This window comes from Rhagoletis zephyria, unplaced genomic scaffold, assembly GCF_001687245.7.
Source record: "Rhagoletis zephyria isolate East Lansing unplaced genomic scaffold, Rhagoletis_zephyria_1.1 Rzeph_scaffold_00630, whole genome shotgun sequence".
Classification (NCBI taxonomy): Eukaryota; Metazoa; Arthropoda; class Insecta; order Diptera; family Tephritidae; genus Rhagoletis; species Rhagoletis zephyria.
The window spans coordinates 1-12,148 of NW_016157714.1; the positions used below are offsets into that span (position 1 = coordinate 1).

At 38.5% G+C, this 12,148-nt stretch overlaps 1 protein-coding gene and 1 long non-coding RNA gene across 5 annotated transcripts in view; both read right to left on the reverse strand.

The window, feature by feature from the left end:
* Positions 1-2,986: 2,986 nt before the first annotated feature.
* On the reverse strand, positions 2,987-3,439 carry LOC108360797 (uncharacterized). Its single transcript, XM_017613236.1, has 3 exons — positions 3,354-3,439; positions 3,161-3,291; positions 2,987-3,090 (listed from the first exon to the last, which is right to left on the reverse strand). Exons 1-3 carry the CDS (start codon positions 3,437-3,439, stop codon positions 2,987-2,989), a joined length of 321 nt encoding a protein of 106 aa, XP_017468725.1.
* Positions 3,440-10,786: 7,347 nt separating this feature from the next.
* LOC108360795 (uncharacterized) overlaps positions 10,787-12,148 on the reverse strand; it is a 3,029-nt gene continuing 1,667 nt past the window's right edge. For 2 of the 4 annotated variants that reach the window (XR_001847186.1, XR_001847185.1), the window contains exons 2-5: positions 11,612-11,709; positions 11,334-11,557; positions 11,012-11,258; positions 10,787-10,960 (exon numbers count right to left, since the gene is read on the reverse strand). This is a non-coding gene — a long non-coding RNA (uncharacterized LOC108360795). Of the gene's footprint in view, positions 10,961-11,011; positions 11,259-11,333; positions 11,558-11,611; positions 11,791-12,148 lie in introns of those variants that run through there. The other 2 variants (XR_001847187.1, XR_001847184.1) reach the window with 2 other exon arrangements.

Below are 12,148 nucleotides of genomic sequence, written 5' to 3' on the forward strand. Positions count from 1 at the left end.
GATCAAGTCGACAAAAATATTTCGATCCTTTAAGGGTATGTAGTATTTCGTCGATTCGGCGTATTGGATAGTTTAAAGATACTAATTGTGGGTTGACTCCTATTTTGTAATCGACACAGAGTCTTACCCCCCCGTCTGGTTTGGGAACGATGACTAGAGGAGACCCCCAATCACTTCTTTCGCACTGAGAAATTATTCCGCAGGTTTCTAGTTCTTGTAATTCTTTTTCTACCCGTTCACGGAGTGCATACGGAACTTCTCTTTCTTTGAAAAATACNAAATTATTCCGCAGGTTTCTAGTTCTTGTAATTCTTTTTCTACCCGTTCACGGAGTGCATACGGAACTTCTCTTTCTTTGAAAAATACAGGTTTAGCATTCTTCCGCAGCTGCAGAGTTACTTCAAAGTTTGGTACATACCCAACTTTTTCGGTAAATACGTCTTGGAACTTCTTTATAATCTCCGCGATTGGAGTGAAATCATCGCTGTTTATCGACTTGTTGGAGATTAATCTTCAAATGTCTTATCCACGTTCGGCCTAGCAGAGCATCATAGCCATCCGGTACAACATACATATCTTCTTCTGAACAATGGTTATTGTATTTTACTAACACTTTGATTTTACCGTCAGGAATTACTATATTTTTAGTGTATGATCGAAAGGCGATAGTTGAGGGCTGCAGTTTAGTACTGATATCGAGACGTCTGAATTTATTTCGCGGTAATAGCGCGAATCCAACACCTGAGTCGACCTCAAATTTTTGACGGTGTCAGTTTATTTCCACGTCTACGTAATACTTTTCCATATCATTACCGGAATGCTGGTTGGAGTGGATGTCGATTATTTGATTTATACCGTAAACTTGGTGAATTGAGTCATCACATTCATCGCTCTTCGAACCCGGTTTATTGTTTGTGGCATTAATTAATGTTTTTATGCATACCTGCTTTACGTGGCCTGACTTCCCACACGACTTGCATTTTAAATTTTTCGTGGTGCGACAATCATTTGTTTTATGATTATCTCTTCCACATCGGATGCACAGGTGGTCAATTCCTAGTTTGTTGAAGTTAATTTTTGATTTCGAGCGCGCAGCGGACTTTGGCAATGTTGTTTTCCTTGAACGACTTCTATGGTGATGTGGAGATGTGGAGCGAATTTTATTCACATCATTGCCACCATAGGTGCGCTTGTTGTCGAGTTCGCGGCTATCGATTTTTAAGGCTTCTAATGACACCGCTTTCCCCACTATTTTGTTAAATTCCACTTATTCTGATTGCAACAGTTGTTCTCTTATTGTATTGTCCCTGAGTCCTCGAATAAATTGTGCTGGTAGAAATATATTTGAAATATCAGATTTGCATTCACAAGTTGATGTAAATTCGCAGTCACTTGTAACTTGACGAAGCACTGCTACATATTCAGCAATGGTTTGTTCCTCACTCTGGTATGTGGATAAAAATCGATGTTGACTTACAAGAGTGTTTTTCTTGGGGCATAGATGTATTTCGAGTTTCTTGACTAAGTCTTGATATTCGACTTCGCAGATTTTTTTAGGAGCAATCAGCGAAACCAAGAGTTTGAAGTGTGTCGAACCGATAGAGTTGATGAACATTTGGTGACACAATGTTTTGTTAGTGACAACTCCTTTCATAGCTAAATAGTTTTCGAACCTCTGCCTATAAAATGTGAAGCTTTCTTTTTTGCTGTCGAAATTCTCGAATGGCGGGAGAAGCGCCTGTAATGGCGGCACATTTTGTTGTTGCGTTTGCTGCGATGTCGTATTTGTGCAGACTTGTTGAAGTAATTCACGCTGTGCTTTACTGAAGGCATCCAATATTTGCTGAAACTGGTTTGCATCCATTTTTAATGCAATTTATCGCTGACCTTTTTTACTCGTCGCCACTTGTTGAGGTTGGACTTTTGGTCTATGATAATTATAGAAAACAGCACGCGGTTTATATTCACTAGTCTCTTTATTTCCTTACGAATATAAATAATCTTAACCTATCACAGATCTGTCACTTATGAACGGTGATGCCATATTGGCGTAGTGTACAATATAATGTGGTGGTCACAACAGAAGCTTAGGAGAATTTACGAGTATGCAGTTTTGTAGGCCATTTAATTTTAGTACAGAAAAGCGCTAGTTTCAAGTCGCTGAAGAATTGCGTTGACTTTTGAGAACTTGTTTTTAACCACCTGTTGCGCTGTTTCTTCCATATACATATGTATATATAAATAGATTTTGATTATGCGATATATCGAAGAAAATGCGCAACTTTCACTTTGCTGTACTGAAATTGAATTGAAAACTGCATGCCCGCAAATTCTCTTCAGCTTCTATAAAAAGTTTGAAAATTTGATGAACATTTTTGGAAATTTGTGAATTTTACGCCCTACCTCAGCTGCCGATTCAAAAACCGTATATCAGCACATTTTCAATTTATTTTGAAGTTAGATAGGGCATTTTTGAATCAAATTCTGAAATAGGGCGTTCTTCAATCAAATTCTGAGATAGAGTGTTTTTCAATAAAATTCTGAAATAGGGCGTTCTTGAAAAGTTTTTTGAGATAGGGCGTTTTCGAACTGGCTGCCGAGATAGGGCGATCTTCCACTCAGCAATTGATATGTTTTCATACAAAATTAAGGAAAAAAATCGTTCACGAGAATAATTGTTAATAAGTATTATATTAGAACAAAGTACATACCATCTTTTGACTCTGGCTGTATGTAAAAATGTTACACGTCGGATAATTTTTAAGTTCTGCAAAGTTAATTAATTTAATTATTATTTTGGCGAATTTCTTCTACGAACGCGTCTTTCATTTCGCTCACATTATCCGCATACTGTTGCAAAATGGCAAGCCGTTTATCATCTGCTTGCTTCATTTCTTGTGTTGCCGTTAAGAAGTTGGTGCGCGTATCCTCCATCACTTACACTGCCGTCTTCTTCTTGTTTTTTGCAGGTTCGCTCGAGGAAAGCCTATTGGAGTCTACATTTGATGAGCGGTGGACATGTTGGTGACTCTCCATCCGTCTCGATTTCGATACAGTCGTAAAACTCGGCTTCGCTGCAGTCAAAATCAACTAAAATATTATATACATATAAAACAATAAAAAATGATATCGAAAATAAATAGAATCGATTATTACGTACCCATAATACTATCCTCCGTCAACTCGTCAGCGCAGTAACTCTTGTGGCATCCAAGGGCTTCATGGACGGCATTATACAGCTTCCACGTAGATGGAGAGCCACCCGACGGACCAACTTTTGTCCTTTCTTTCCTATAAGTATTTAACAAATAAATGAAAGAAAATAAAAGTTAATTTAGTAGCTACTTATGTACCTGTATTTGTTGCAGAAGTTTTGTAACTTAACTCTCACTTCCGCTCCAGTGTATACGAAGCCAATGTTTCCCAGATCGCTGGCCATCTCCATATGGCCATTTTTCGAGCTGACCGCAGCTCTGGCGTTCTCTCGCGCCACAACTCAATCAGAGCAGCCTCCGCCGCCTCATTCCAAAGTACCTTTTTTTTGGTTTAGACTCCATCCGCAATTAAATTTTCGCCAGTAACTTTCGTTTACTTTATTTTAATTTTGAACTACAATTTGACAGTTAATAATTGTCAACATAAGCTGTGATGAATTTGTTTTCACAAACAGAAGGCGCTAAATCAGGGTTGCACAGCGAGATTTCATGAGGATTAAATCCTGATCCACTTCCCTGCCAGTCAAAAGTGGTGAAAAATCTGGTGAAACCGCGGGTTTCAGTCACTTCAAAACTGGTGACATTTGTATGGGCGGTGTGCAGATTGTCACCACTTTCCCCCTGTATGTGTGATCCTTGCATCACTGTCGCACTCCTTCAGATACTTCGTAAGGAAAACATATAGCTGCACTCGTCTAGCATTGCCCACTTCAGCTGGCGCAGGGTTGCATTCTATTCACAGCGAATTCAAAATAACCTTAAAAACAATAAATAAAAAATCTTAAATTTTTTTTTGATTTTTATTTTGCAAAATTTATTTTTCAGAATGCATTGTTAACCTAATATACATAGTTAGTAATCAATATTATGAATAAAAATTACAATTAACATTATTAATAAAGATATTTTTACATACATATGTGGTTGCTTAATTGCTTATTATTACTACTACTCCTTTGCATATATATGTTTTCAAAAGTTGCAAATTTTCTATAAAATAGTTAAGCGATTTTAACAGTATTATAATCAAAAGAAAGGTAATCGATTTACCTTTCTATTAATATATATTAACAGTTGCAAATCATTTGTAATGGTGCACAAAAATTTAGTTNAATTAAGTTTTCTTACAACTTTGCAAAATTTGACAAGTTGGACCTACACTTTGAAGGTTCTCCTGTAGTTGAATGTGCTGAGGGCGGAAGGTACCCATGGTGCTCCTGGCGATGAAGGAGCTGAGGGTAGAAGGTACTGGTGGTGCTCCTGGCGATGAAGAAGCTGAGGGCAGAAGGTTCTAATGGTGCTCCTGGCGATGGAGATGCAAGCGTTGAAGGTGCTGATGGTGAATCCCAATCTGTTAACAAACAAAAATATCAATTCAAATTTATAAACATATAAAAAGTCTCAATACATACCTTAAGAATGTGACTAAGTCGCTGCTGTTTTGCAATCTAAAAGAAGAAATTACATTATAATTAAATAAAATTGTTAAATACGTATTCTTACCTATAAAAATTTTCGCAAAGTGACATTTTTCACAGTATGTATACTGTCATCAAAACGACGATGTTTCTAACTTGCTTGCTCTAACGCATAGCATTCTTATTAGAGTACGAATTCTTATCGGGTATGTAGCTCTAACAAAGGGACATATTTTTGACAGTTCGAACAAAAAATTTGTAAGTGTGTGGGTGAGATGACTAAAAAGTTGTGAATGTGTTTGTAAATCGTTTGATTTTCAGGGGAAAGTGGTGAGCCGTGGCTGGCAGGGTTGGTGACGAGATTTTCAAGTCATATTTTTGTATGGCGAAATCTTGCTATCTCAAGTGGATTGGCGAGATAATTACGATAAGTATGTTAATTACAAGATCAACTTTGGTTTGAACATAGTATAGGAATACCAAATCAAGTATGCCATCTTCAGTCTTCTTTAATGATAAGCAGGCTAATACTCCCGTCGAGGTAGCCAATCTCTTTGCAGAATTTTTTTCCTCTAATTATGGCTCTGACACTGATATTGTTTTTGAAATTTACCCTTTTTCAGATTCTGCCCTTAATTTTGGGGCTCTACATGTTTCTGATAGTGACGTGCAAGAAGCCATATTTTCATTAAAGCACTCATTTAAATTGGATTCGGATGGCCTTTCATGTGCTATGCTCAAACGGTGCCCTTCTCCTGTCCAGCCACTAACAATCTTATTCAATAAATCTCTTTCGGCTGGGCATTTTATTGATGACTGGAAAAAAGCTTATATTACGCCAATTTATAAAAGTGGCAATAAGAATGATGTTTCGAACTATAGACCTATATCAAAATTGGCTACTGTTTCAAAAGTTTTTGAGTCGGTTGTGAAACAGAGGCTTAATTTTGCAGTTAAAAGGTTGATCAGCCCTTATCAGCACGGCTTTGTAAGTGGCAGGTCACCTGTTACTAACCTTACTTTTTTCAGTCTTCTCTATACACGAAGCTATAGTTTTTTCCCTTCACAAAAAAACAAAAACCGTCAGACAGTCTATCGGTGCTACAAGCAGTTAGAAATCCAACCTGTAACAATTGGGAAACAGTTAGGGCCGGTTGTTCAATGTCTGGTTATCACTACCACTACACTATCGACGATTTCGACATCATGCATGTAACATGTGATCGATAAAGCAGTAGTTGTGCTTAACCGGAGCTTCTACCTCCGATTTGTGCTAATCAGACATTGAACAACCGGCCCTTAATCAAATAAGGAACTTATTAATAAATAACAAGAAAACCCTTAAGCTCATATGGGTCCCAGGACACGCAGAAATTGATGGTAACACCTACGCCGATAAAGCTGCAAATTTGCTTGCAATGCACCAATAATACGAACCCCAAAAATCGAGAAGCTTGACATAAAACGCCACATCAAGACACTTATAATACACGAAACACGCAACTAACATTAACAAAGATAGAATTAATAATTTCTTTGCATTCGGAAATCAACAACTCCAATGCAAATAACCTAAAAAATCAGTTTGATGATTTGAAGAAATTTGTTGGTGCTGAGCTAAAAATTCACTCTGTCGGCGAATCGCATAATGCTGTCGCTTCTCAAGTGGCTGAACTTCGTTCGTTGTTGTCTGACGCCACTGCTGTTGCTGCCTCTGCTTCACCTTCCCCCGGTCGAGTTGATGATCAGATTAATGCTAGTGCTTCGGCTGTCTCTGCTGCTCACGCTAATATCGCTCGCCTAAGTTGGGCTCAAGCGGCTGCTGGTTTATCGCCCTCTGCATCCCCATATTCCAATCTGCCTACTCCTGCTAATGGCTGCATTTCGCTGCCTGTTACATGTATGCCGTCGGTCGGTGTCCCGACTAATGCTAGTGCGGGTAGAAAGCAAAACAAAGCCAAAAACAGCAATAATGTTATTATTGCTGATATCTCGTCTTTACCTGCTGACAAATGTAATGTGGGGTTGCCGGCTGCTGAGTGTGGTGCTAGTGCTTCGTACAACAACAATAATTTATGTGCATCGACTGGTGCTGCTGTGGCTCCCGCTGCCCCTCACTCGTTTGGCTCTGAAAGCGTCTTGTCTGAGCGCACATCCGCTCTGAGTGTCAACGTCATCTCTCCCGCTCGCAAAGTTGATTTTGGCGGGATTGCTTCTTCTAGTGGCTCTATTCCTTCTTCTTCGCCTGTCCCAGTGGTAATGCAAGCTACGACGCCTACTTCGAGTGCTGCTGCGACGGCTACTAATACTAATACATTGCAAACACCCGGTTGGAAAATTGTACCAAATCGTAAACGCAATACTGCAAAACCTTTGCTTATTGGCTCATGCAGCACCAATGAGCTAAGTGTTATTTCAGACTTCAAATGGCTGCATATATCTTCATTCTCGCCTAGTGTAACTGCTGCTGATATTCTGTCGTATGCTTCTAAGGCTGCTAAAATTGATGTAAAGTGGATGGTTTGCTACCCGCTAATAAAGAAAGATTCGGATCTTAGTAAGCTCAGAAGAGTTAACTTCAAATTGGGGATTTTGGATTGTGGCTATGAGAAGCTGCTTAAGGCGGACATTTGGCCCACGAGTGTGTTGATTCGTCCGTTTCGTTTTTTTCAACGAGACGGTGCTCCTCAGAAAGAGGCATAACTAACCCTGTATCAGGAAATGCTCCTTCCAAGCAATTAAAAATTTATTATCAGAATGTTTCCGGCCTCCGAACAAAGTCCAAGGCACTTTTTGAAATGAGTTCTCACTCAGATTATGATATTTACATACTGGTTGAGACCTGGCTTAACACAAATTTCTTCGATTCTGTGTTTTTTGATGCCAATTTGTATAACGTTTTTCGCAAAGACCGTGACTATATCAAAACGGGGCTCTCTAGAGGTGGTGGAGTGCTCATTGCAGTTCGGCGAAACTATCGATCGGCGCTCGTCCCTTTGGCGAATGAGGATACCCTGCTGGATCAGCTCTGCGTTTCTGTCAATGGCTTGTCTAAACTTTTCGTATGTGCTTCCTATGTTCCGCCGTCTAGTGCTGAAACTTTATATAAAGCGCATGTGGATAACATTCTTGCCTTAGCTTCTAATAATGAAAATCTTTGTATTGTTGGGGATTTTAACCTGTGTGACATTAACTGGTCTAGTTTGGATATTGGCCGAGTCTTATATCCTTCGAATGTTAACAGCGGCTGTGAATGTTATGTTATTGATAATTTTTTAAGTATTAACCTATTACAAATTAATAATTTTTCTAATAAGCTATCTAGAATCTTAGACCTTATCTTTATTAGTAATGATTTGAATTTCACACTTAATGAGTGCCTTGACCCACTATCGACTCCCGGCCTACATCATGTTCCGCTTATTCTTCATTTAGAGTTTTATGAGTTCAGAACTGTTTTATCAGATAGTAGTCCTACTAGCTTCTGCTATAGAAAATGCAACTTTAATCTTGTAAATGATGCGGTTTCATCAGTAGCCTGGGATTCGTTATTCGCGGGTGTTGGTGCTTCGGATTGCTTCGATACTTTTAAGCAAGAAATTAATGTCATATGTGTGGATAATATACCAACAGTGCATAAAAAAAGCTATAAGGTTCCCTGGTATACCAAAGATCTTAAAAAATTGAAGAATTTGAAAAACAAGTTTTTTAAGAAATTTAAACATTCAAATGCTCAATCTCACAAGGACAAATACTTGCGATACTCCAGAGAGTTTAAGTCGATGAGTAAGGTTCTTAAGCGGAATTATGTTCGTAAATTTGAGTCGGAGATAAAATTGAATCCGAAGGCTTTTTGGAGGTATGTCCAGTCTAAGAAATCGTGTTCCAGCATTCCCAGTGATATGTTTTATGATGAAATACATGCTTCTACTCCCTCTGAAGCTGCCAATCTCTTCGCGGACTTCTTTCGCTCTAACTTTGTCATAGATTCGGTTCCTTGTGGAGGTTATCCTCAGAGTGCCCATTCTCCTATCAACTTTGGTTCGCTTGCTATATCAATTGACGATGTTGAGGAGGGTATCCGGTATATCAAATCTTCTACTCATTCTGATGTTGATGGAATATCGTCATTCCTGTTGAAGAATTGTTCCGCTTTTGCCTATCCACTTTTTTTAATTTTCAATAAATCGCTTGAACAAGGGGAGTTTATAGATGCTTGGAAGACCACTCTTATCACCCCTGTATTCAAACCTGGCAACAAAAACGATATAAGCAACTATCGGCCAATAGCCAAATTATCAACGATATCCAAATTATTTGAGTTTATTGTCAAACAAAAAGTATTTTTTGCTGTCAGTCCTTTAATATCTGTTAATCAGCATGGATTTATGCCTGGAAGGTCCACTGTTACTAACCTTGCTGTTTTTACCGAATCCTGTCTAACTGCCTTTAATAACCGTCTGCAAGTCGATACCGTTTATACGGACTTTTCTAAGGCGTTTGACAAAGTCAGTCACTCAATATTAATTTCAAAATTGGCTAGCATAGGCTTTCATTCAGCTTTTTTATCTTGAGTAGAATCATATCTTTCTTCGCAGATTTGTGTTGTTGTAGTTGACAATGTGTTCTCCTATCCCTTCGACGCCTCCTCTGGTGTTCCTCAGGGGAGCATCTTGGGTCCCCTACTTTTTGTGATCTTCATCAATGATATTTCGAATTGCTTCAACTTTTCTAAATTTTTATTGTATGCGGATGACTTGAAAATCTATTCTACGATTTCTAACACTTCAGACTCTATCAATCTACAGGCCGATCTTAATAACGTGGTTGTTTGGTGCTCCAAAAATAGATTAAATTTAAATATAAAAAAGTGCTTCCATGTCTCCTACTCCAAATCGCGTTCCATTACCCAGACCTCTTATCTCATTGGTGATTCACAGCTTGCCACCATTGGTGAAGTTTCTGACTTAGGGGTAATTTTTGATGCTAGATTTCTCTTTCACAGCCACTTAAATTATACCATTGCTAAGTCCTATTCAATGCTCGCATTCATCCGTCGATTTATCTCGGACTTCACTGATCCTTATACCATAAAACTATTATACACTACTCTTGTTCGTTCTAAGCTCGAGTACGCTGTCATCATCTGGCGACCATATTATGATTGTCATATCAACAGAATTGAACGTATCCAAAAATCTTTTATTCGTTATGCTCTACGCTCTCTACATTTCGCTGACCCTTTCCCATCTTACACTGCTAGATGCATGCTCATAAACCTTAAATCACTGTACAATAGGAGGATTATTCTTTCTCTTACTTTCGTTTTTGACATTATACGGGGTGCGATTGACGCGCCGTTCTTACTCGAACGCATTACATTTAATATCCCACCAAGAAGCCTTAAGAATCATGACATTTTTTCCATTGTGGAAGAATAAAAGTGAGATATCTTAGGGTTGACAGATAGTTGACAGGGTGTTCAATATGGCGATGACAGTGTGAACAATATGGCAGCCAATATGGCATACAACACCGAATGGCCCGAAGTAGCCAAACTACGACCCGAATGAAACGCTTCGTGAAAATCCAGGGTTGCGAAGTGGTATTTTGTTGGAAAATATAAAAGCCAGGATTTTGTGCAGCGCCGAATTTTAACAAAAGAGGGTTTTGTGTTCTCAAGATGAACAGAAAAGGGTTGCTGTGCTGTTTCGTTTTAAGCTTATTTTAATCTTAAGGTATCTAATTAAATATTAAAAGGAGACAAAAATTAAAGCAAAAATTTAAAATATATGTACATATCTGAAAATTGACAATTTTTACATAATTTACGATTGCAATCAATTTCTTTCAAAACTATAATCTAAATGATTGCAAGTTGTATTTTTTACGATCAAAACAGATTCCAATATTAGGTATATTATGCACATGCAATCCAATTTGAGTTATTCAGTTTTAGATACATTTATATTTCTGTGTTCGTATGGAATAGTAGTTTATGTCGGGAAGCTGGCTTTAGTATAATCCGGCATTCCCTTTATTATTTACAACACAAGGAATTTTTTGATTACCCTTAACAAGAATATGGACGTGCTAGTATCGGAACTATTTCTTGCACGTTTATTTATCCAAAATTTCTTCAACGGCTCGGCGCCAGTGAGGGTATGCTGCTAATGCCGCATTATACTAAAACCAGCCTTTTGACATAAGCTACTATTCCATATGAGTGGGGCACGTGCGAAATGCGGATTTTCCCAGTTGCAGTACTGCAGTAACTCGACACCTTCCTCACCAACCGCTCTGTCCTCTATGAGCTTCTTAATGTAACTGCAAATAAAAGATGGAAATTTAAGAAAGAATACTATCACAGCGTTTCACTCTTGTAGTATATTGGCTATCAAGCACCAGAAAATTTCCATCACGGATTCCATATGCCACCGATTGTCGTGGATCAATTAAAATACTGTCATCACAGCTTTTTGGTACTCCAGCAACTGGTGTGTCTATGGCGGAGTTATGTGGAGCTGTTGCATGACTAAAATCAATTTGGGCTCTTTGAGAACTGGCTTGTTTGTTGCGAGCTATTGGTATCAAATGTATGCAAATTAGATTTCCAAACGAGCAACTGTTGAATACAGGAAAAAATTTATATTATATGGTTCCGCTCAAGTGCACTACTACCGAGTATAAATTGGCCGACCTTCTAATAAATCAAGCAATCTTATTGTATCGTCATCGCCGCCAGTCACCAAGAAATTTCCACTTGGGTGAAATGCAACATCATTCTCCGGCGACGAATGCACTGTATTAGCTCGCCTTCAGCTTTGTCAAATATCTTAACGCGGTTACAACTTAATGCTAAAGCCACCAGATTGCCGTCTGGATGCCATGCTCTTCCCCCGGTGAACGTTCGCATACATTCGCCTGAAAATGTATCGCAAATTCTTAACTTGTCGCCGCACGATGAAATGAGCTTACCATTCGGGCTGAATTTTGCTGCGCGCACCCATTTGTGTGTATTTTGAATCAGTATTTTGATGGCTGTCCGCCATTTTTCTAGTCTGCAAACGAATAAGCTGACGAAGAAGCAAACAAATTCAAGCACATTGTTGCATTCTACCGTACATTTTAAAAGCTTTAAAATCTTAAAACATATGTGAAAAACTTTTATAATCTGAATATTTCTAATGTCGCAATCAAAACCAAATTTTATAAATAGCATTTTTAAAAAGCAATCATCTAATATTTTTCAAGTTTTTGGGCATATATGTTACTGTTTAGGCGCGTCTGCTAACACCAGGCGCCTAAATACATGCTATGTACTGCTGCATGTGCAAAAATTTCCTTCATTAAATTAATGAAATTTATGTACATGCACTTCTCAACTGCCATGTAATAAAACTTTCTTAAGTTATAATTTGATGGCAGTTCAAAGCATGCTCGGCCTAGTCTGATGCATCCTCCGGACACTGCTTCCGGAGTGTTCTGCGGACTCTGCATGGCTTACAACCATGC

Excerpts from the sequence above, each read along its gene's own strand:
- LOC108360797 (XM_017613236.1), bottom strand. The coding sequence starts at position 3,439 with ATGGCCAGCGATCTGGGAAACATTGGCTTCGTATACACTGGAGCGGAA. Across the intron at positions 3,292-3,353 it reads AACTTCTGCAACAAATACAG|GAAAGAAAGGACAAAAGTTG; the intron begins GTACATAAGTAG and ends AAATACTTATAG. Across the intron at positions 3,091-3,160 it reads GACGGAGGATAGTATTATGG|TTGATTTTGACTGCAGCGAA; the intron begins GTACGTAATAAT and ends ATAATATTTTAG.